This window comes from Hyperolius riggenbachi, chromosome 3 (genome assembly GCF_040937935.1).
Source record: "Hyperolius riggenbachi isolate aHypRig1 chromosome 3, aHypRig1.pri, whole genome shotgun sequence".
NCBI classification, from domain to species: Eukaryota; Metazoa; Chordata; class Amphibia; order Anura; family Hyperoliidae; genus Hyperolius; species Hyperolius riggenbachi.
The window spans coordinates 409750800-409776346 of record NC_090648.1 but is presented as its reverse complement, the minus strand read 5'-3'; the positions used below and the strand labels follow the sequence as shown (position 1 = coordinate 409776346).

The 25547-nt window shown below is 44.0% G+C and overlaps 1 protein-coding gene and 1 long non-coding RNA gene across 5 annotated transcripts in view; one reads left to right on the top strand and one right to left on the bottom strand.

Annotated features, from left to right (window-relative positions):
• Positions 1-25547, top strand: part of ACSL6 (acyl-CoA synthetase long chain family member 6) — a 316002-nt gene that overhangs the window by 267309 nt on the left and 23146 nt on the right. For all 4 annotated transcript variants that reach the window (XM_068277434.1, XM_068277435.1, XM_068277436.1 and 1 more), the window contains 4 exons: positions 6585-6673; positions 14109-14225; positions 14316-14459; positions 19289-19390. In XM_068277434.1, coding sequence (XP_068133535.1) covers positions 6585-6673; positions 14109-14225; positions 14316-14459; positions 19289-19390 — 452 coding nt within the window. The remainder of the gene's footprint in view (positions 1-6584; positions 6674-14108; positions 14226-14315; positions 14460-19288; positions 19391-25547) is intronic.
• LOC137564090 (uncharacterized) overlaps positions 3378-25547 on the bottom strand; it is a 73068-nt gene continuing 50898 nt past the window's right edge. Inside the window, exon 3 of the long non-coding RNA XR_011030514.1 lies at positions 3378-4385. This is a non-coding gene — a long non-coding RNA (uncharacterized lncRNA). The remainder of the gene's footprint in view (positions 4386-25547) is intronic.

Below are 25547 nucleotides of genomic sequence, written 5' to 3'. Positions count from 1 at the left end.
GTCGTCCAGATAGACTGAAGTGGTTAATGAATGAACTTTTATTGATTAACCACTTCCCAACTGAGGGGTTTTACCCCTTGAGCACCAGAGCAATTTCACCTTTCAGCGCTCCTTCCATTCATTCGTCTATAACTTTATAATTACTTATCACAATGAAATGAACTATATCTTGTTGTTTTTGCCACCAATTAGGCTTTCTTTAGGTGGGACATTATGCCAAGAATTATTTTATTCTAAATGTGTTTTAACGGGAAAATAGGAAAAAATGTGGGGAAAATGTATTATTTTTCAGTTTTCGGCCTTTATAGTTTTTAAATAATGCATGCTACTGTAATTAAAACTAGTGTTGGGCGAACAGTGTTCGCCACTGTTCGGGTTCTGCAGAACATCACCCTGTTCGGGTGATGTTCGAGTTCGGCCGAACACCTGATGGTGTTCGGCCTTTTAAGTTCGGGTTCGCCCCGAACTACTAAATGGCCGCCGAACAGGGCCGAACAGGGCCCCTGTTCGGCCGAACAGGGCCCTGTTCGGCTGAATACTTCCCCCCTATGGGGTCGCAGGCATAAGGGGGGAGCATGCCTCGATCGCTGGGGGGTCGGAAATTCCCCCCACCCCCTCCGCTAGCGCTCCCCCCTCGGCCCGCTTCCCCATACAAAAGTTTGGCAAAAGTAAAATAGTACCGGTGGTGGTGGTGGCCTTGCACTGTGAAGTGAGTGAGGAGGAGGAGGAGTCCGGAGAGTGACGCGTTGAGGGAGGCCGGGCAGCGGGCGGTTCAGCGGTAGTACCCTTGTGGTACTTCCGCCCTTTCTCTGACCTCACGTCCTCTGCGTGATGACGCATACGAGGGTACGCGTGACGCGTACCCTCGTATGCAGAGGACGTGAGGTCAGAGAAAGGGCGAAAGTACCACAAGGGTACTACCGCTGAACCGCCCGCTGCCCGGCCTCCCTCAACGCGTCACTCTCCGACTCCTCCTCCTCCTCACTCACTTCACAGTGCAAGGCCACCACCACCACCGGTACTATTTTACTTTTGCCAAACTTTTGTATGGGGAAGCGGGCCGAGGGGGGAGCGCTAGCGGAGGGGGTGGGGGGAATTTCCGACCCCCCCGCGATCGGGGCATGCTCCCCCCTTATGCCTGCGACCCCATAGGGCCCCCAAAAGCGGGATGTTCGGGAAGTTCGGGGTTCGGCCCGAACATGACGAACATCGCGGCCATGTTCGGCGAACTTTCCCGAACCCGAACATCCAGGTGTTCGCCCAAATGTATTTGCCTTTTTGTCCCGGTTATAAAACCGTTTAAATTATGTCCCTATCACAATGTTTGGCGCCAATATTTTATTTGGAAATAAAGGTGCATTTTTTTCAGTTTTGCGTCCATCCCTAATTACAAGCCCATAGTTTATGAAGTAACAGTGTTATACCCTCTTGACATAAATATTTAAAAAGTTCAGTCCCTAAGGTAACTATTTATGTATTTTTTTTAATTGTAATTTTTTTTTTTAATTACAAAAAAAAAATAAAAATTGGGAAGTGTGGGAGGTAATGAGTTAATTTTTAGTGTATAGCTAATATATTTGTATATGAAAAATGCTTTAGGGTGTAGTTTTACTATTTGGCCACAAAATGGCCACAGTAAGTTTTTATTTATGCGACCTGCAAGCGTACAGGAAGTACGCTTGCAGGAAGTTCAGGGAGGCTGGGAAACTTTTTTTTTTCACAATGATCGTGCTGCTTCTCGTAGAAGCAGCTGATCATTGTGGGGGGCTTAGATCAACGAACGGGAAAGGTTTTTCCCATTCATTGATCTCCGGGCGAGCAGGCGTCGGCGTGCACAAGCGCGGGGGCGCGCGGACGAGCGAGCGGGAGCGCGGACAGCGGTGGGAGCGGCGTCAGGTGCGGATTTCTCCATCCCTTGGTGTTAACAGGGTGGAAAAAGGGACGGAGAAATCCGCACCGCTGGGGGTAAACTGGTTAAAATATCATCTACTGTTTATTGGAAATTTCTTCTGTTTATTTCTGTGCCCACTAGAGCATTTAGGGATCTCGTCACCCCAAACCAGCAGCTGATTAATCAACCGACGCAACACTGTCACACATTTGATACTTATAACCTAGGCCATATTTATGTAGAGCAACAATTCTTTTATTAACCCTTTGGGGACCAGCCATTTAACCCCCCCTTCGGGCCCAGAGCCGTTTGCCTGGCACAGGTCCCTCCAGTTTAGATAGCCAGGCATAGGTACTGCCAGTATAAATAGTCAGGCAAGAGTGTCCCCCGTATAAATAGCTGTCCCCAGTACACGCAGCTTTAATCACTCACCTCCCTGGGTCCTGCGATGAGCAGCTCTCCCCGCCTACTCTTTTCCGGACATGCGACCTCGCACTGCCACTAAATTCCAGGAACTTAGCAACAGAATGAGGATGGATGCCGGGCAGAGCGGAGGGGGAGCGAAAATCGCTAGGGGAGCGTCAGGAAGGTGAGTGGATCCTCTTCTTTCTTTAGCCACCGCTGTGCTTCAGCGATCACTACAATCGGCGGCGATTGTAGTGATCATGTGATCAGAAGCCAATCGTTATCATTGAGGGGAGATGCCAGCTGTCATATGACAGATTGCAGTGGGAGGGGAGGGGAGTTACGTCCTGTCATCAGCAGGCAGTCACACAGAGGATGTAACTCTAACGTCCTTGGTCCTGAAAGGGTTAATATTCTCAAAGAATTTGCCATGATGTTCCATATTGAGCTTCCAGTGACCAGTATGAGAGAGTGTGAGAACCTTAGCACCAAATTTAACACACCTGCTCCCCATTCACACCAGAGACCTTGTAACATGTTCTCAGGGAGGAAAAATGTCTAATTGGGCAGAATTTTTACATTGTTTACTTAGGAGTGTACTCACTTTTTGTTGCCTGTGGTTATACAAGCTGTACACTAACTACTTTACATTGTTTCAAAGTGTCATATGTTCAGTGTTGGCCCATGAAAAGATAAAATAAAATATTTACAAAAATGAGAGGTCTACTCATCTTAGAGAAATACTGTATATATCAGATAAACTTTCAGCAACATCAGTATGCATTTGTGACACAAGTATAATGCTAGTGGAGGTCTCATGGATAAGGGCAAGTCTCCCATAAAGGCAGAGTGAGCTCAGGTGTGTTACAGTGGGATGCAAAAGTTTGGGCAACATTGTTAATCGTCAGGATTTTCCTGTATAAATCGTTGGTTGTTACGATAAAAAACATCAGTTAAATATATCATATAGGAGACACACAGTGATATTTGAGAAGTGAAATTAAGTTTATTGTGTGCATATAATTGTTTAAACAAAATTAGGCAGGTGCATAAATTTGGGCACCACAAAAAAGAAATGAAATCAATATTTAGTAGATCCTCCTTTTGCAGAAATTACAGCCTCTAAACGCTTCCTGTAGATTCCAATAAGAGTCTGGATTCCAATTGAAGGTATTTTGGACCATTCCTCTTTACAAAACATCTCTAATTAATTCGGGTTTGATGGCTTCTGAGCATGGACAGCTCTCTTTAACTCACACCACAGATTTTCAATTATATTCAGGTCTGGGGACTGAGATGGCCATTCCAGAACATTGTACTTGTTCCTCTGCATGAATGCCTTAGTGGATTTTGAGCAGTGTTTAGGGTTGTTGTCTTGTTGAAAGATCCAGCCCCGGCGCAGCTTCAGCTTTATCACTGAATTCTGGACATTGGTCTCCAGAATCTGCTGATACTGAGTGGAATCCATGCAACCCTCAACTTTGGCAAGATTTCCAGTCCCTGCGCCAGCCACACAGCCCCACAGCATGATGGAACCTCCACCATATTTTACTGTAGGTAGCAGGTGCTTTTCTTGAAATGCTGTGTTTTTTTTCCCTCCATGCATAACGCCCCTCATTATGCCCCAATAACTCAATTTTAGTTTCAGCAGTCAACAGCACCTTATTCCAAAATGAAGCCGACTTGTGCAAATGTGCTTTAGCATACCTCAAGTGGCTCGGTTTGTGCTGTGGGTGGAGAAAAGGCTTCCTCTGCATACAGCATCTCCTTGTGTAAAGTGCGCCGAATGGTTGAATGATGCACAGTGACCCCATCTACAGCAAGATGATGTATGTCTTTGGTGCTGATCTGTGGGATGACTCTGACAGTTCTCACCATTCATCGCTTCTGTTTATCCGAGATTTTTCTTGGTATTCTACTTCGAGTCTTAACTTGACCTGAGCCTGTGGTCTTCCATTTCCACCATATGTTCCTAACTGTGGAAACAGACAGCTGAAATCTCTGAGACAGCTTTCTGTATCCTTCCCCTAAACCATGATGGTGAACAATCTTTGTCTTCAGGTTATTTGAGAGTTGTCTTAAAGAGACACTGAAGCGAAAAAAAAAAATATGATATAGTGAATTGGTTGTGTACTATGAATAATTACTAGAAGATTAGCAGCAAAGAAAATATTCTCATACTTTTATTTTCACGTATATAGTGTTTTTTCTAACATTGCATCATTCTATAATATGTGCAGATTACACAACACTCAGCATTCAAAATGAGTCTTTCAGAGCAGTCTGTGAAGTAATGACCTCTCCTCTATCAGAGAAAAAGTAAACAGTTCACTTACAGTTGAGATAATAAAAGTCAGATAACAGCCCTCTCCACGACTAAAGGCCCATACACACGTCGGATTTTTGCGAACGACCCGTCGTTTGAACGTTCCGTCGTTCGCACGTCAAATCCGGCGTGTGTACAGACTATCGCTCGGGTGATAAGACTGGTTTTCAGTCTTATCACCCCAACGATAGTCTGTACACACGCCGGATTTGACGTGCGAACGACGGAACGTTCAAACGACGGGACGTTCGCAAAAATCCGACGTGTGTATGGGCCTTAAGACTTAGTCGGAGAGTTAATGGCTTGTTTGCATAGAGATAACTGGAGTTTCTTAACTCTTCCTGTACTGGAAACAATTAGACTGATGTATCTGATCTTAAAGAGAACCCGAGGTGGCTTTGTATAACGTTAGTGGGGCACAGAGGCTGGTTGGGCACACTAACACCAGCCTCTGTTGCCCCATGGTGTGTGTCAAAGACCCCCCTGCTCGCCGCTATACCCCCGCAATGCTGGCGACACGCAGCGTGTCGCCAGCACAATGTTTACCCTAGCGCTGTCTGTCAGCGCCGCTCCGCCGCCTCCTCCGCATCGCCGCTACCCGCCCTCGTCCCTTCCCTCACGCTGATTGGAGGGAAGGGACGAGGGCGGGTAGCGGCGATGCGGAGGAGGCGGGGGAGCGGCGCTGACAGACAGCGCTAGGGTAAACATTGTGCTGGCGACGCGCTGCGTGTCGCCAGCACTGCGGGAAGGATAGCGGCGAGCAGGGGGGTCTTTGACACACACCATGGGGCAACAGAGGCTGGTGTTAGTGTGCCCAACCAGCCTCTGTGCCCCACTAACGTTATACAAAGCCACCTCGGGTTCTCTTTAATGTTTTATATCTTAGCTGTACTACACATACAAATCATAATATCATAATTTTTTTTTCACTTCAGTGTCTCTTTAAGTCCCACATGTTGCTACTCTTCAGAGAAAATTAAAAGAGACGGCAAACTTACAATTGACCCCCTTAAATACTCATTCTCATAATTGGATTCACCTGTGTATGTACATCAGGGGTTATTAAGCTTACCGAGCCAATTTGAGTTCCAATTATTAGTTCTAAAGGTTTTGGAATCAATAAAAATACAACAGTGCCCAAATATATGCACCTGCCTAATTTTATTTAAACAATTATTGCACAATTTCTGTAAATCCAATAAACTTCATTTCACTTCTCAAATATCACTGTGTATGTCTCCTATATGATATATTTAACTGACATTTTTTTATCATAACAATCAACAATTTATACAGGAAAATCCTGACGATTAAGAAGGTTGCCCAAACTTTCGCATTCCACTGTATTAAAAAAAAGTCCCTAAGGTAACTATTTATGTAGGTTTTTTTTATTTATTTTTTACAAGTATTTTATTTTGGTAACTATGTGATAGGGGTGGAAGGGGATAAAAAATAATAAATAACATTTTTGAATGTAAAAGTGTATGATGGTATATTTGGACACAAGATGGCACTACACTTAGTTCCGTCTGTTGTTAATAGTAGACAGGAACTAGTGTGTGTGTAACAGTTTGCTTTTGGTTTTGAATGAGAGCTGCATCTCACTGCCACAAGCTCTCATAGGCATGGCGATCAGGGTTGGGAACAGCTGATTCTCATACCCCGATCACGGAACGACGGGGATACAACAAAGGCGAACGGAAACGGCACGGGAATTGCGTTTGGCAGCGGTAAGTAAACAGTGCCTATATATACGCCCCTGATCTCCAAATGAAGTACACAGGGGTGTATATATACATAGCAAGAATCTGCAATGTTAACAAAGGATCTGTAGTCACAGACAGACAACCAGTTGCTGGAGGTCAATAATTCCACCAGTTATAGTGTAATGTAACATGTTTCAAGATAATATGTCGATGATAGTTTCAGCTTATACCATGTGTTCATGGGTTTTATTCACAGGACATGTGGGAGCACCATTACCCTGCAATTATATAAAACTAGTTGATGTAGAAGACATGAACTATTTTGCCTCTAAAGGAGAAGGGGAGGTATGTAAAATATTTTATTACTAGTCATTCAGTGCTGTGGTTATACCTTTTTCATTGACAGAGCTAAATATAATTTTGCCTTTTTAAAACAGAAGGTATTTGCAAAAATTCAGCTTTAAAGGGATCCTTAAGTCAGCTGAAAAAAAAGGGTTTCACTTACCTAGGGCTTCTACCGGCCCCTGCAGCCAGTGCCATTCACCAATGCACCGAGTCGACAAAAACGAAACTAACCCATGGCAGGGGACTGGAAAATTGGGGAGTGGCTACGTGGGCACAGGACGGCTGCAGCGGGCTGGTAGAAACCCCAGGTAAGTGAAAATCTTTTTTTCAGCTGACTTAAGGATCCCTTTAAAGGTTACAGATAAGTAAAGCTAAAGATTCTTTTGTAGGTCTCATGTATCCTTTAAAGTAAACTTGAGACAGGCGGAACAAGTTCTAGTTTACTCACCTGGGGCTGCTTCCAGTCCCCCATATCCTTCCAGGTCCTCTTGGTCCACTCTGTTGTGGCACTGTCCCCCTATGAAAGACTGCATCTGCATAGCCCCGACTGTGCGCCTCCTTGTCTCGGGATCGCGATTAAGGAGGCATGTGACCAAGGTGGTGCCTACGCGGAAGCCTGTGAGTGGTCCAGTTGGCGAGTTTTCGGAGGGTCACAATGGCATGATGGAACAGATATGGAGGAAAGCAAGGGACCTGCAAGGATACGGGGGGCTGGAAGAAGCCCCAGGTAAGTAAAATAGAACTGTCTCAGGTTTACTTTAAGTGAGCAAGTATGGTTTCCCATGATGCATCACTCCCGAATTTCTTTATGTCCCTGAAAGCCAGACACACAATCAGAACCGCTGGAGTATAGTGAGCCTATAGCTTATAAATTTTAGGCACACCAATCCAACATGTATACAATTGTTTCAAATATTCTGGTCCACATCAGTGCATGGCATGGATTGATATGACTCTATGGGATAGTAGTTTGACCAGTACTACAGAGTACCCAGATAGCCAATGATGATGACCCAGAACCCAGATGAGAGTATAAAAGGCTAAGAGACAGAAAAGCCCTCCTACTAAAAAAGTGATGCTAAATATAATTTTGCGTTCTTAAAACAGAAGGTATTAGCAATAATTCAGCTTTAAGTGAGCATGTACGGTTTCCCATGATGTATCACTCCTGAATATGCAAATTATCTCTTTATGCCCCATAAAGCCAGACAGAAAGCCACACCAATCCAACATGAATACAGCTGTTTCAGACTTTCTGATCAGTGCATGGCATGAATTGATAGGGCTCCGAGGGATAGGGCTTGGACCAGTACTACAGAGTACTCAGATAGCTTATCGTGATCCAAAACCACTAGGAAGGTATAAGGGCTAAAAAAGACCAAAAAGTAATATTCTGCAACTGAACAACTGAGAGTAAGAGACTCAGTAAGCTTTGCCTCAGGGCCGGTTCTAGACTTTGTGCTGCCAAAGGCAAACTGGTGAGGATGCGCCTCCACCACCCGATTTGGCATGATCGCACACAGCAATCGACAATTTACTCTGCTTCATTTAATGTTGTCACATGACATGCTGCAGCTCAACACAATAGCACAATGGCTGGCTGTGAGTCTGTGACAAACAAGCTGCTCATCTCAGGAAGGTACACACAGTACAAAAATGCTGTCCCTGAAATCTCTGAGCCTGATGCAAATGTTTCACCTTGCTTCATGAGAGAACTGGCCCTGCTTTGCCTGTCCCTGAGGAGGATCTAGCTGCCTCTAATTTGGTGCTTTTCATCTGTCAAACATGAACATTTTTGTGACAGCTCCTTAACCACTTTCCCCACCACTACAGTATATCTACGTCAGCTGTGGCACCCTCCAAGCCACAGTGATGTAGATATACTGACCTGGCTGCAGCCCTGCTGTGCACGGTCGGGTGTGCTTCAGAGCGCACCCTCCGGCACTGTCAGCTGCAATACTAATTGGAGGAAGGGAACATGTTCCCTTTTGGCCAATTAGTCCACCCCCCTCCCATGAATGATCGCTGCAGTAGTGAACTGCAGCGATCCTTCATCTGTCCCCCTCGGCACACAAATAGTAAAAAAAATCATCCAGCAAGCAGCCTCACTCACCTACCTCGTTCCTGCGACGATCCTGAAGCCTGATCCTCCGATCACCGCTCTGCATTCAGACGCATATTGCCGGAAACCCGGGTCCCGGCTTGATGACGTCTTCAAGCCGGGACCCGGGTTACCGGCAATATGCGGCTGACTGCAGAGCGGAGAACAGAGGATCGGGCTTCAGGACAGTCGCAGGAATGAGGTAGGTGAGTGAGGCTGCTTGCTGTTGGATTTTTTTTAGGATTTTTGCACGGAGGGGGCTGCCTCATGGGAGGGGCATCTGGCTATCGATCCTGGGGGGTGGGGGTAGGATAAATAAAAGGGGGGGTTACATATTTGTTGGGGGGCATCTAATTGACTAAGGGGAGGGGAGGATTTACTAATTTGGTGCATCTGGGCAACTGGGGGGGCAGTAATCATATACTGGGGGCACATTTGTCTATAATGGGGGCAGCACTAATCCTGGGGGTACACCTGGCCATAATGGAGTTAATCCTGATCCGGGGACACATATGGCTATAAAGAGGGGCACTATTCCTGGGGGTGCGTCTGTCAATCTATTTTGGGGCTGTCAAACGCAGGGGACACATGTGGCTATGCTAGGGGGGCTGATATTGGGGACACATCTGAATATACTGGGGGAGGCGGTGATACTGGGGACACATCTGGATATCTATACTGGGGCGACTTTAACTGGCGGCACAGTTTTTATGTCAATCGCACTTTTTATTTCCAAACAGGAATTGGTCAAAATTGAGAAACAATGCATTTTTTAAAAATGTTCCCACTTTTTCCCATTAAAATGCATAGAGAGGAACATTTTACTTTGTACCAAATACCCCCAATGAAAGCTTAGTTTGTCTTGAAAAAAACGATATATAGATAATTTAAGTGGCACAAGTACAGATGAAGTTATTGCTAATTAAAAAGGGACACTGCTAAAGTGTCAAAACTGCTCTGGTCAATAAGGGGAAAACAAGGTCTGGATGCGAAGTGGTTAAGGTGTGCTAGTGTTATTCCACTGCTCCATGTACTACGCATACAGTACTTAATCACCAAATCTGCACATTTAGGCTATGTTCACAGTTGGGCATTGTGGTGCGATGTAATGGAGGCATTTTAACAAGCAGTATTGCACTGAAAGTGTAAGTCTACGCAACGTTCAGAGTGCATCCGGTGCAATGTGGTCCCAATGTGGAGCATGCAGTGCATTACAGCATAATGCACACGCTGACAGTGGCAGTGAAGAATACTTTTCATTGAGTGTATTCTTCTGTGTATGCAATGTAACACATGCATAATGTTCGATTGTAGCAATAGAGTATTGTACCGTGTTAGCCATCAGTAAAAGCAAAACGTTTTGAATCAGGATGATACCATTTTAATGTTTGATGTGACTTTTCCCCTCTGTTGCATTCCTGTTTTAACAGGGAATGCACTGCAGCTTCCACTGTGAACTTAGCCTTACAGTAGTTTGCATTTAAAGGACAGGTGTGAGTTGAAAAAAAAAAAAAACAAGATCTACTTACCTGTTGCTTCCTCCAGCCCCTGGCAGCCTATCTGTCCCTCGCCACAGCTTCGGTGTTCTGGGATCCCCTCTGCTGCAGGCATTTTCTGCACCTGTGTGAGCGCACGGGCATGGTGCTCTCGTTTGCGCTAACGTGGCCTGGAGGGTAGTGTTGTCCGGATCATGAACGATTCGGATCTTTGATCCGAATCTATTTTGTGAGTCGAATCATCTGAATCATCAAAATGAGTGATTCGGATCGCAAAAGGGGCGGGGCCAGGAGCGACACGCCCCCTCTCAGCGGGCAGCGGGGTCCTAGAAGCAGAGCAGAGATGGATCGCTCTGTTGGAGGGGACTCAGGGGAGCCAGCCTTGCAGGGACAGGTAGAGGAGGGGACATGGGTGCCACTGCCAGATATGTGTAGAGCACACATACTGGCTGCAATGTGCTGCTCATTATAGGCTGTTTGTTCCGTAGTGCTGCACAGTGAACACATTGGAAACTTTTGGCTCAGCTCAGCACAGCTCAGTAACTTTGCAGGCACTGTGATTGCAGCGTAATATGATCCTCCTGCACTCGGCACTAAACAGCTGCACTTATCTTTGGGGAATGCTTTATTTCACTGTGCGACGTTTCCATTCAAGGTATACAGATGAACATGTAGGTGAAATATATGTAAAGCATGATTGCAGCATGTGGGTATTGTGTGCAAGCAAACATTTCTGCTCTCTGCTTCCCTCCTCCCTTCTCTGTCCACTCCCTGCCCTCTGTGCATCTTCTCCCCTTCTCTGTGTGTCCACCCCCCTCTCCTTCTCCTGCCCTGCTAGTCATTACAACCCCCGAATGCTTCGGTAGTAAAATGATCCGAGATTCGGATCAAAGATCCGGATCTTTTCAATGATCCGATTCGAATCATCCAGATCATTGAAAAGATCCGAACTTCCCATCTCTACTGGAGGGTCCTGCTCAGGCAAAGTACTTCTGCACCTGCGCAGAATGCTCCAGGCCACGTGAGCGCGATCACAAGCGGCGCGGTCGCACACTCGTGTATAAGATGCCGATTCATGGTGAGGTCAGCTTCTGCAGCGGAGGTGATCCCGGAAAACACTGGAGCTGCGGCGAGGGACAGATGGATGCTAGGAGGAAGCAACGGGTAACTAGATCTTGGGGGAGGGGGGGGGGGGAATTTGTAAGGGATTGCAGGTACTTGTTGATGTCTTTATCAAAATACAGTAATCCTCATCCTCTTAATTTGTATGTATCTCATTTGTATATGTCAGAAAGAGAGTAAAAAAATCTTAACAGCAGAGTAAAATGCCATATATGGCCACTGGAGGGAAGTATAGCTCCACTCATGAAAATATAAATAAAAGCTTATTGTATAATAATTACGTTTTTAGAGTATTTTGATTGAATTAATTAATTAGGATTATGTAATTAGGTTAGTGTACGTAGGTGTGCAAATCATTCGGGTAAGATGCATCTTTTGTATCCCAATTAGTTTCAAATGTAGTAGTACAGCAGTGAAAATAGGAACATTTCATTAAAGAGAATCTGTACTCTAATATTCTTACAATAAAAAGCATACCAATTTATTCATTATTTTCTCCTGTGCCCATCTGTGCTGTTTCTGCCACTCTCTGCTGCAATCCTGGCTTGTAATTAACAGTTTTAGGCAGTGTTTACAAACAAACTAACCAGCTTCTAATAGGCTCAGCTAAGCATAGTGTGTGAGTCATTCAGAGTGTGCAGGGGGCCTGCAGAGGGTGTGTATCGCTTCTACCAATCACAAGCAGCCCTGCACATTCCACACAATCAAGCCTTAGCCCGACAAACAGGACAGAGGAAAGATACATTGATTTATTACAGAGACCGTGCAGTTAGGAAAGACTGCAGTAAGCCAGAGCAGATTAGAACAGGCATAGGAACTTATAGGATAGAAGAACTAAGGCTGAAAAATTTGTTACAGAGTCTCTTTAAAGGACATTAGGCATGATTCACAAAGCCATTTCACCTGGTTTCCTCTGTTTACAACTTATCTATGTTACATTTTTAAGCTCTCAAAGAGTAAAAATATAATATAATTAAGGTAAGAAAAGTAATATTAAAATTAAGTCAGGAACAACTTACTTTAATTGATTATTTAGCTTGTTAATGTCCTGAAAGGGTATTTTTATCACTTAGGTGATAAATAAGTTATTTATGAGAAGTTTTGTGAATAGAACCCATTGAGTTTATTATTTTCTTTAAAAAAAATGTATAATGACTTGTCAGGTCTTTTTTTGCAACTCGCCCCCTGAGCGCTGACTTCTGACCTTTTGGCCCCACCCCCTTGGAGCGCTTCCGTGGCACATTCTTTCTCCGATCTCCATGGCACTTGTCTGCAAGGGAGCAGGGCTGAGCTCCAGAAACCAGTGCACATGGGGCTGTGCCGGCGATTTGCCAAGAAAAGACCTGGCAAGTCATTATGTTTTGTTGAGAACTTGATACACGCAATGTAAATTTTAGGCTGTATAGTCTCAAGTTATGTGTAAGTAGGTATGTCTTATTAGGTAGCAAAAGTAGGTTAATCCGAAGCAGGTGGTTTCTGCACCAAAACTAGGTGCCACCATAGCAGTAATGTTATACTGCACAGGGCTTGTAAGGGTAATTTGAGCTTTAATTTGAACCGGACCCCAAATGACTCCTCCCTCCAAGTTGCTATGACTCGGGGGTGGAATAGTATTTAATGCTGCCTTGGATTTGAGCGCCAGCTGGGTGAGTCGTCATATAAATACAATATCTTATATAATGCAAATAGGGGCAATTCATTTTGTAGTTTAAAGGGACACTTAAGTCAAACAAAAAAAATGAGTTTTACTCACCTAGGGCTTCCAATAGCCCTCTGCAGCTGTCCGGTGCCCTCGCCGTCTCCCTCCGATCCTCCTGGCCCCGCCGGCAGCCACTTCCTGTTTCGGTGACAGGAGCTGACAGGCTGGGGAGGCGAGTGATTCTTCGCGTTCCCAGACACATTAGCACCCTCTATGCTGCTATATGGTATATGATATATGCTATAGCAGCATAGATGGCGCTATTGTGGCCAGGAACGCGAAGAATCACTCGCGTCCCCAGCCTGTCAGCTCCTGTCACCGAAACAGGAAGTGGCTGCCGGCGGGGCCAGGAGGATCGGAGAGAGACGGCGAGGGCACCGGACAGCTGCAGGGGGCTATTGGAAGCCCTAGGTGAGTAAAACTCATTTTTTTTTTCGACTTAAGTGTCCCTTTAAAGTAAACCTAAATTGAGAAAACTTACTTCAGGTTTTTATATTTACCTTAGTAGAGGGAAGGCTGTGGATAGTATAGTCTTCCTGTTCCTCAGTCTGGTCCATCGCCCCAACGTTGTCCTCCGGTAAAGCTATTCGACCTGCTCAGTCTAATAGCTATTCGGAACTACTTGCATCCCTGTGTAATACCCGGAACAAATGCATTGCTAGTGTATGTTTTTAGGTATTGTTGCTAATTGCATTTTATTAGGTAGTATATTTATTAGAAATGTTTTAGGATATAGCATTCTTAGTGTTATAAAAGCATTCCCGAAGTGATGTGACTTAATAAGATAAACATATAGTACTAGTCCTACTACTGTTTAAGATAAAATACAAGTCAAATATCAGATGCGCAAAGATAGAATGCCTGAGAAAGAGCAACAAGAACATCACACTATAACATTGATATCATTGTATCATTAATCATTCTCTTTCAGTTTTATTGTGATAATGATGCGTTCCAAATAAGCTCACAGCTCGTCTGGAAACTTGATACATTTCTAATTGCTACTATGTATTTTAGATATGCGTCAAGGGACCTAATGTTTTTAAGGGGTATCTTAAAGACAAAGAAAAGACACTGGAAGCATTAGATGAGAATGGCTGGTTATACACAGGAGACATTGGAAAATGGTTACCGGTAAGTCAGCTGTTTCATTAAGTTGGAAATATCAAAGTTTTTTTCTTAATGCAAATATATCTCATCAGTGTTTTAATTTTCATAATGCAGAATGGAACACTAAAGATCATTGACAGGAAAAAGCACATATTCAAGCTTGCACAAGGAGAGTACATAGCACCAGAAAAAATTGAGAACATTTATATTCGCAGTGAACCCGTATCCCAAATATATGTTCATGGGGACAGCCTACAGGTGAGACTGCTTTATTTACACTCATCATTGGATCATACAGTTACCTGGGAAAACTGCATGCAATTTAGAAATCTATCTATCTATCTATCTATCTATCTATCTATCTATCTATCTATCTATCTATCTATCTATCTATCTATCTATCTATCTATCTATATATCTATCAAAATCAATAACTAAATAGGTTGGTATACCCATGCTTGTGTCAGTAGATTCTTGTTGATTAATTGTACAGTTATACAGTCAATAAAGAACATCACATCTTTCTTGTAATTATGGCAGCAAGAATTCTACATTAAAATCTCCCCATTTTACATTTAAATTGTTGTACATTAATTTAGACATTAGACAGGGAGGAGGCCTCATGGACAAAGAAGTGGCACATGACTTAGTCCCGTTACGAGATCAGAGTTGACAATGAGACAAATCTGTTTCTGATCAAATCTAATCGGAGAGATTTGTTGCCTGCCCATACACCGCAGACCACATTCAGATAAATTTCAACATGAAATCTATCCAAAATCGGTCTAATGACATCATCTCCACTGACGCATGCCCCCCCCCTCCCCCGAGTGTAAAATTCCCACTTCCCATGCAGTGTCTCGCTGGCATGACTCCTGGCCTCAGCCACTATCATATCCATGTCTTCCTTTTACTGTTACTACATGTGATGTCACACACATGCACCTGGTGCCACACGGGGTGATGGCGGAGGAGGTTGAGAGTCACGCCAGCGAGACAGGTGAGTACTTATCACTGCACATGGGCACCAGGGGAAGGTGGGCACACAATTTACACTTATAGGGACAGCAGCCAGGATTTGTTGTGTACGTTGCGATATTGCATGTGGTTACCACAACTCACCCATCGACCACGTAGGTTTTGACATTTTCCAGCATATCTGATCAAGGCATTTTACCAACTTCGGCCCAAAATAGATTGAATCATCGATGGAGCAGGCATGTTGGGAAGGTGGGGGGGGGGGAGGAGGAAATGGTCTATTAAGTATTTGGGACAAAACAGGAGTCCCCAGAGGAAACCCACCCCAATACAGGAGGAACAAACAAATGCCATGCAGATAGCTGTCCTGACCCAGATTTGAACCTGGTGCCCAGGCACCTAAAGACAAGACAGCAATCTGCTACGCCACCATGTCGCTTCATATTAGATTACATTTTTACAACGCCTCAGGTGTTTAAAGGAAGCATCAAGGAAGAAAATTGAGCTTTACTTACCCGGGGCTTCCTCCAGGCCCTGGCAGTGCCCTCGATGCTGCTTCAGTGCAGATGCCGAACTCGCCAGCCGAATGCTCAAGACAATGTGTGAATGATTGACAAAGGCGCTTGCACAGGTGCGGTAGATGCCGACCTGGCGAGATGTGAACCGGAGGGGACCGGGAGCCACCAGAGCTGCGGTGAGGGCACAGGACAGCTGCCAGAGGCTGCAGGAATCCCCGGATAAGTAAAGCTCTTTTTTTCCCCCTGATGCATCCTTTAAGGTTCTGTTTTTTGTAATATCTATATGATTGTATGTATAGTATACTAAATCTTTAATTTTCTATTTTGAAAGTCTGCTTTCAGACATGCATTAAAGAATAACAGAGCTGAAAAGATTAGGAGAAACACAGGCAGCTGTCCTGATGGCCACCGCTGCCCTTAAGGTAAATGCTCAGGTATCAGTGTACAGGTGCTAGGCCGGCTGTGCGCATCCTACAGTGCGTGACAGTGCCCGGGCGCACTCTACGAATGATGTCACGATTATGTCATGCACAGAGCACTCTCAGCCATGGCCACATGCTATACGACGCACACAGCTGGCCCAGCACCTGCACACTGTTGCATAATTCCAGCGACCCAGAAGAGGCTGCTGGATGGCATTTAGCTACAAACAGCAATGGTGAAGAGGAGCCCAGTTGAAATAAAACTAAGGTTAAAACCAAATAAAATCAAAGAAAGTTAGAGGTGGCTTACCTCTCAAATGACACAACCAATATTTAGAAAAAGGTTTGGTTTATTTTGCACAGGCATTGCAATTCATGGGTACATGACCACTTCATTAGGCCAGTCAAAGTATCGCAAAAAAACTCCTACGGTCTAAAGACTGATTTTTTTGTGACACTTTTACTGACCTACCGAACCTTTTTCTTAATATTGGTTGTGTCGTTTGAGAGGTAAGCCACCGTATTTTCTTCGAGTCTAATTGGTTTTTAACTTCCAACTGGGCGCCTCTTCACCATTGCTGTGCTAGCTCCACATCCCCCTCTTCAGAAAGGGGAGGAAGTCGTAATCTACAGTGGTCACACCACTTGTGGTACCGTTCCTTCTTTATTTCTTGGAGTGTGACCACGCTAGTCCTGGAGGTACCCGAGTGGAGACAGGCTTGTATTCTCCACCTGCTCTATGTGGTTGGTTGCTCCTCACGCAGCCTACCTCTGTGAGTATACGTTTTACTTCAAGCTATTTTTTCCATATATAAAGTAACATACTGCGCTATTGGGCTCCCGTTGTTTCTGTGCTTCTTTTCCCAAGATGTCCATCACCCTCCACCCTTTTGACTATTTAGCTATGAAAGGAGGGGGACAGAGGAGAGCATGGCGAGCGGTGGCCATTAGACCCGCTCCCTGTACATGCCTGCTCCCCCTGTTTTTCCCAATCTTTTCAGCTCTGGTATTCTTTAAATGTTTTACACGAATCAGTACTACTAGTGGTAGAGATTATAATAAAAAATGTCCGTTGTTAGAGGGCTGACTGTTATCTAATGCATGGCCAATCCAGAGTTGGGCAGCATGGTGGCTTACTGAAGAGCACTCTCACCATGCAACATGAGGTCTCTGGTCCAAATCCCTGCCAGAAAGCTATCTGAACATACAGTTATCCCTGTGTCTGCGTGGGTTTTCACCGGGAAATCTGTTTTCCTCCCACATCTCAAAAACATACAGATAAGTTAATTGGCTTCCCACTAAAAATTAACCCCACAATAAAATGAACATATGACTATGGTAGTTACATAGTTATTTGGGTTGAAAAAAGACATACGTCCATCGAGTTCAACCAGAGAACAAAGTACAACACCAGCCTGCTCCCTCACATATCCCTGTTGATCCAGAGGAAGGCGAAAAACCCTTACAAGGCATGGTTCAATTAGCCCCAAATGGGAAAAAATTCCTTCCCGACTCCAGATGGCAATCAGATAAAATCCCTGGATCAACATCATTAGGCATTACCTAGTAATTGTAGCCATGGATGTCTTTCAACACAAGGAAAGCATCTAAGACCCCTTTAAATGCAGGTATAGAGTTTGCCATAACTACTTCCTGTGGCAATGCATTCCACATCTTAATCACTCTTACTGTAAAGAACCCTTTCCTAAATAAATGGCTAAAACGTTTTTCCTCCATGTGCAGATCATGTCCTCTAGTCCTTTGAGAAGGCCTAGGGACAAAAAGCTCATCTGCCAAGCTTTTATATTGCCCTCTGATGTATTTATACATGTTAATTAGATCCCCTCTAAGGCGTCTTTTCTCTAGACGAAATAAACCCAGTTTATCTAACCTTTCTTGGTAAGTGAGACCTTCCATCCCACATATCAATTTTGTTGCTCGTCTCTGCACCTGCTCTAAAACTGCAATATCTTTCCTGTAATATGGTGCCCAGAATCGAATTCCATATTACAGGTGTGGCCTTACTAGAGACTATTATGCTAGCATCTCAAGTTTTCATTTCCCTTTTAATGCATCCCAAAATTTTGTTAGCTTTAGCTGCAGCGGCTTGGCATTGAGTGTGATTATTTAACTTGTTGTCGATGAGTACTCCTAAGGCCTTTCTCCACGTTTGATGTCCCCAACTGTATCCCATTTATTTCGTATGGTGCTAGACCATTGGTACGACCAAAATGCATGACTTTACATTTTTCAACATTGAATTTCATCTGCCATTTATGTGCCCATATAGCCATCCTATCCAGATCCTGTTGCAATATGTCCCTATCTTCCTGAGAGTTGATGATTCTGCACAATTTTGTATCATCTGCAAAAATAGCAACATTGCTCACTACTGAATCTACTAGGTCATTAATAAATAAATTGAAGGGCACTGGACCCAGTACAGACCCCTGTGGGACCCCACTGCTAACAGTCTCCCATTTTGAGTATGATCAACTCTTTGTTCTCTGTCCATTAGCCAGTTCCCTATCCATGCACACAGACTCTTCCCCAGTCCTTGCATCCTCAACTTTTGCACCAGACTTTTGAGGGGAACAGTGTCGAAGGCCTTTGCAAAGTCCAAGTATATCACATCTACAGCATTCCCAATATCCATATTAGCATTCACTACCTCATAAAAGCTGAGCATGTTAGTCAAACAGGACCTGTCTTTAGTAAACCCATGCTGATGCTGGGATTCGATTGTGAGCTGCTCTGACAGGCAGTTAGAGACAAGACTATATAAACGCTAAAGTACAGCGGAAGATGTTAGTGCTATATAAATACTAAATAACAACACCATCAAGTAGTTTAAAAAAGATTTTATTGTAAAATATTAAAATAACCACGGCTTACAGATCGTGGCTGTATCAAGTTATATTAATCATTTTCCAATAAATTAATTTTTAAACTACTTAATGGTGCTGACCCAACATTGGATTTGCTATCATTAGTAAACCATGGTGGTGCAGAGAGATTTGAGGGTCTCAGCACATGATAACAAAAACGTTTCCTCCGCTTAATGGGTGTTTGTCCAATTCCATTGTGTGCGCAATGCAACATTTTTGCATTCTTTTCATGGCATTCCAGAGCATTTTCAATTCCAGCTCTTGTCTTATAACTGTTGCAGGCATTTCTAGTAGGTATTGTTGTTCCTGATACTGAAGTGATGCCAGGCTGGGCAAAGAAGAAAGGATTTGAAGGAACATTTACTGAACTATGCAATAATTTGGTATGTAATTTATTAGTACTAAGTTATGTGTGGTATTTTAATTGAGTTGAATGATTACTGGCAAACTGAGCAGATTATAATTGAAAGTTTTCAAGGCAGCTCCGGTCTCTTCACCAGACAAGGTCTAGTACCCCAGTAGCAGATTGAGGGCTTGTTTCCACTGTTGCGACGCGATTTCGGCCGCATTCCGACGCTTGTAAAAACGCATGCGGATGCGTTTCCACATGCGTTTTTACCCGCGATTTCGCCTGCGATTTCGCATGGCAGGGTGCCATGCGAAATTAACCATGACACTGCCAGGGCTAAATAAAATTGAAAAAGGTGCGAAATCGCACGCGAAATCGCGGGTAAAAACGCATGTAACAAACGCATGCGTTTTTACTATTAAATACATTAGCGGCGATTCGCACGGATTCCCGACGCAGGCGAAATCGTTGGCTCTTTTGTGCGTTTTTTTCACGTTGAAAAAAACGCACCTCAAGAACGCTACAGTGGAAACAGGCCCATCCACTTGTATTACATGCGCGGATCTGCATGCGTTGGACGCATGCAGATTCGCGATAGTGGAAACGAGCCCTCAAAAAGCTGCAGTCAGAAAGGGGGTTATAATTATTTGTGATTTGACTTATCTAGTGATTAACTCGGATATTGAAGCTACTCACTCTAGTGACTGATTTTTAATCAGCGCTACCAGACAATTATTCGACTCAAATGCTAAGCTTGATTTGGTCATTTCAATCACAAAAAACGTATCAAATATGCAAGTTCGAGAACACAGAAATAGCGAGCATAATATGGCAACATGTGTCCTGGCTTTTAAAGAACACCTGTAACAAAAATAATCTACCTCTGGGAGATACTTACCTTGGAAGGGGGAGGGGGGGTGAGCCTTATGGTCCCAATGAGGCTTCCCTGTCCTCTGTATTTAAAATTGCACAGGACTCACAAAAAAGGACTCGCACCTACGCAGTAGAGCGGATACGGTCGAGCTTGCCTATTTCCACCTTAGCCTGAACGAAAAGCTGCTACTGCGCTGGACCGCGGTAGGTAAATATTTACCTCACCGATGTTCGGGGGGTCGCAGCGCTGGATTACTGGGTCGGAGGAGGCCGGGAGGAGCTTCGTTAGGATCCAGAGGCTTCCTCCCTCCTAGGGTGAGTATCCCCCAGAGGTTTTTTTTTTGTTACAGGTTTCTTTTTAACAGTTGTGAGCAAGGGGACAACTAAAACTATGAATTTTAAATAGGCCAACTTTAAAGAGCACTTAGAGTGTGCTCTGCATACATTTAATTTTAACCTTGTTCTAAGTTAAGTTAGAGTCAGCAATAGTAAGGGGCAATTCATGTCTGCTTCATCAGAGCCAAACAATACACAGACCAAACTTGCTATGCTTCCACATAATTAAAATTCAGTCATATAGTAAGGACCGGTCCTGTCCTGAAGTGAACACATAGTTGACGCCAGTGCTGCATACATGCATATCATAAAACCACATAGGAAAACAGATTTCTATCACATTAAAAAAGCCAGTTGCCTTGCTGTTTTGCGGATCTTTCAGCTTCAGTCACACTCCTTCAGGAAGCATGCGGATAGCTATATCAGAGTGCGTTGGAACACTTAGTAAAATATTAGAAGCTTATGATCAGCACAACATGCAGGTAGGTTTTAGAAGGAAGTCAGTGTCAGGAACCGGCCCGCGGCACGCCTGCGTATACGGTTTCCAACTGCGGGTTTGACCAGATTAAGCGGGGAACAGCCTTATTTAAGCTACAAACAAGGCTGGAACCCCTCAAACACTTCCCACTGCCACCACTAGCGTTGCTAGACACGTCCCCTCAGCTGTTGAGGGCTAAACACGCAATCTGCGTTTTCGTATTTGGGTCAGCTTTGCGCTTAGGCCGAATACGAGAACGCCACGCACCCACACACACAGTACAGTTGTACAGTAACACAGCACAATCAGACAATGATTTGTAATGCAAGTTACACTGTCGTGCAGCAAAACCACTAACAGTCGTTCCGAACGATACTGTTAGACTTCCCACTCGGCTGTCGAGCGCAGAAGTGCCCCATACACACAATGCAATTACAATTTCATATAGTGTTGCTCAAACATACAATTAGGCACGGACTTATACACAGCTACACTGCAGTCTCCTCTAGGCTATGAGTGTTAGTTTAGTACCGCAGAAGTCAAGCTTATTAAATAACGATTTAATATTCCATAAAAACATAGAACAATGCAGAAAATAATATATACAGAAGATGTACAAAAAACAAAGTAAAAAAGTTACAAGATGAAAGTTACAAAAATACACACAGTGATTTTGCTTACCAAAATAAACGGGGAAATAAACGTACCAGCGTATCGATCTGGCGTTATTGCGGGAGTACGCACTTCTGGTCAGGAACCAGGTTAGTTCTAGCCGTGTGAGCTACCTCCAAGAACTACAAGTTGTGGTTATCCTAGCTGCTATTTTATACTGTGAGATACGCCTGGGGGCTGCAACTTACTTGGGGAGGGGAGGAACTAGTTTTTAGGCCTCTTGCACACTGCATGCATTTCAGATTCCGATTCCGCTTTTTAATCTGTTTTTACATCCGATTCCGATTCAGATTTTTAATCTTAACTGCATGCTGCGTTTTTTGATCCGTTTTTCTGTTGAATGTATTCAAGGAAAATCGGAAACGGAATCGGAATCGGAATCGGAAACGGAATCGGAATCGGAAAACGGATTTGCAGTGTGCAGGGAGCCTTAATTAGATCCTCAGTCATAATTGGATTTCCAGAGGCCTAGTCCATACATAACGCGCGTCATATCCTTTCCTGTGATATGCCACTTGAAACCTTTCCTGTCTCAGTTTTCAGATCATCAAAAAGGTATTTTCCCCACTCCAGGTGACAATTGATTACGACAAAAATTATTTATAATAGTATATTCAATTCGAATCTAATTGTATTTGCAAAGTGGTATCAAAAGAATAGTATCAAAAAAATAGGTGCAGACACTGGCAACACCAAACCTTCGACAAAAAACACCAAACTACCAAGCCAGTATATGTCGCACACTATTAGTATAGAAAAAATACATTACCATTTAGATATTGCAAAAATATATAACATAGTTTATTAAATTGTAAGAAGATTTCTGAAGCTAGAATAAGCTTATATCAGTGAGTGCCGATCCCACCATGGAGTATACCCGTATTACCCATCCCATCATAAAATAAAACCCTCGCCATATATGAAATAGACCATAGTGGTACTCCTCAAAGCCTCCAGTAAGTAACGTGAGGTATCCTAAGTCCTCCCTCTGGGTAACGACCAGGTAAACAAATTTTAATACTCTCACAGAGGCAAAAAAAGTAGGGACCAATATGATCATGCATATATTGCCGCCAGCTCAACATTAAAGCATATTGTACATGGTAAACTCATAGCATATAATACATATGTAAATAGGGCCTATTAGGACTTCCAAAAAAAAAAAACTTGGGGCCTGTTATACGCTCAATATCCTTGGATAGAGCACTAAATGTCCATGGACAGAACTGTGGTACCATCAGAAAAAAAGTATTAGCATGCTCTCAGAGGAAATACACCACATAATGGATTTAGGATTCCGGATCTATGTCAGAGTCTGCATCATAATTGCATAGAAAAATATCTTCGTTGCAACAATAATATATATGTGACCACCATCTGATTAGACCTCGTTGTTTCTGAAGTAATCTGTATCATCCACTTGATTCACAACATATATAATATACCGTAGGTGCATCATCTGGGTTATGCATATAGAAGACTATTTTCAATCCTGTTCCAAGAAAAGTGTTTAAACAGCAGAGCGCTTGTCCACCTGTCCACTCGCAACAGGGATTTCTACACAGATGAATGTCCGCAAACATATAGATTGAATGTATACTTATCAACTCTATGCTGCGCTGTGCGCCTCCATAGTGTTTCACTGGGCCCAGACTGTTTCCAAAGTTCAGCAATACAGTTACCACGCTGGCATGGCGGCTTGGCGTGCGGATATGTTTGTGAGTTGCGTTAATGCTTTTAGCCCGCCCCCGGGGCTTCGTCAGAACGTGTATTACGTAATTCCGCATAGGTTCCGTATTTATAGCCAAAAAACGTGACGTCTATGGTATATCTCCATCATGTGGTTGGTTAGGTTCACTCATCTATTTTTCAGATAATGGAATTTTAGCACCATCTTGTGGCCACATTTCTTATTGCATCTCTGCTCTGAAAAAGAATTCCATTGATGTATTCTTGCACCATCTTGTGGCCATATATTTTATTGCTAGTAAAATTTCAAGTTTCATTCCTAGCTTTGTATCCATAACCTTGCCAGCCAAACAGATATATATATTTCATTTTCAATATGCCTATATAGTATATGGCCTCACTAATACTGACACCAACCATTAGTTAGATGGAATACCTATATCTATTTTTAAGTTAACGATATTTACCAAATTTCGACTATAGATACCTTTGTGGAGGGGAAGTGCAAGGCGGGACACCTTTCCCCCGCCCTTCTCCCATCTCCCTCCAGGAGAGCCAAGAGCCCCAAATCAAATCACAATCCACAAACCAAAACAAAAAACAAAAAAAGCAATCCCATTCCTACAGGAACACTTTTAAATTAAGGTCTGTATTCAGACCCTTTGGGCTCAATGTGTCTAGAACATAAATCCAATAGCTTTCCTTTTTGTATAATTGTACATCTGTATTCATATACAGTATCTAGTACTGGGATTAAGATGATAGATAGCCTTCACCTTTAAACTGGAGGGATCTCGTATGAGCGGCCTTTCCATGTCAGTTCACGGAGGGTGTCTCCGTGAACACCCTGCGAGCCGCCGATCGTGGCTCGCAGGGTAAATGTAAACACACGGGGAAGATCTTCCCCGGTGTTTACATGTATACGGCGCTGCTGCGCAGCAGCGCCGTGGCGGAGATCGGCGATCCCCGGCCTCTGATTGGCCGGGGACCGCCGGCACCTGATAGGCTGAAGCCTATCCCATCAGGCGCAGGACGGAATTCCGTCCTGCGCCGCTCACAGGGGGAGGTAGAGGGAGGGAAGGGGAAGGCGGCCAGGAAGCGCTGCGGAGGGGGGCTTTGAAGAGAGCCCCCCCGCAAGCGCAAGCAGCCGGCGGCGATCAGACCCCCCCAGCAGGACATCCCCCTAGTGGGGAAAAAAGGGGGGAAGTCTGATCGGCCTGGCTGCTAGCTGATCGGTGCTGCGGGCTGGAGAGCCCACACAGCACCGATCAGCAAAACCACCCGGTATCCGGAAGTGGTTAATTTAAAAGTGTTCCTGTAGGAATGGGATTGCTTTTTTTGTTTTTTGCTTTGGTTTGTGGATTGTGATTTGATTTGGGGCTCTTGGCTCTCCTGGAGGGAGATGGGAGAAGGGCGGGGGAAAGGTGTCCCGCCTTGCACTTCCCCTCCACAAAGGTATCTATAGTCGAAATTTGGTAAATATCGTTAACTTAAAAATAGATATAGGTATTCCATCTAACTAATGGTTGGTGTCAGTATTAGTGAGGCCATATACTATATAGGCATATTGAAAATGAAATATATATATCTGTTTGGCTGGCAAGGTTATGGATACAAAGCTAGGAATGAAACTTGAAATTTTACTAGCAATAAAATATATGGCCGCAAGATGGTGCAAGAATACATCAATGGAATTCTTTTTCAGAGCAGAGATGCAATAAGAAATGTGGCCACAAGATGGTGCTAAAATTCCATTATCTGAAAAATAGATGAGTGAACCTAACCAACCACATGATGGAGATATACCAAAGACGTCACGTTTTTTGGCTATAAATACGGAACCTATGCGGAATTACGTAATACACGTTCTGACGAAGCCCTGGGGGCGGGGCTAAAAGCATTAACGCGACTCACAAACATATCCGCACGCCAAGCCGCCATGCCAGCGTGGTAACTGTATTGCTGAACTTTGGAAACAGTCTGGGCCCAGTGAAACACTATGGAGGCGCACAGCGCAGCATAGAGTTGATAAGTATACATTCAATCTATATGTTTGCGGACATTCATCTGTGTAGAAATCCCTGTTGCGAGTGGACAGGTGGACAAGCGCTCTGCTGTTTAAACACTATTCTTGGAACAGGAT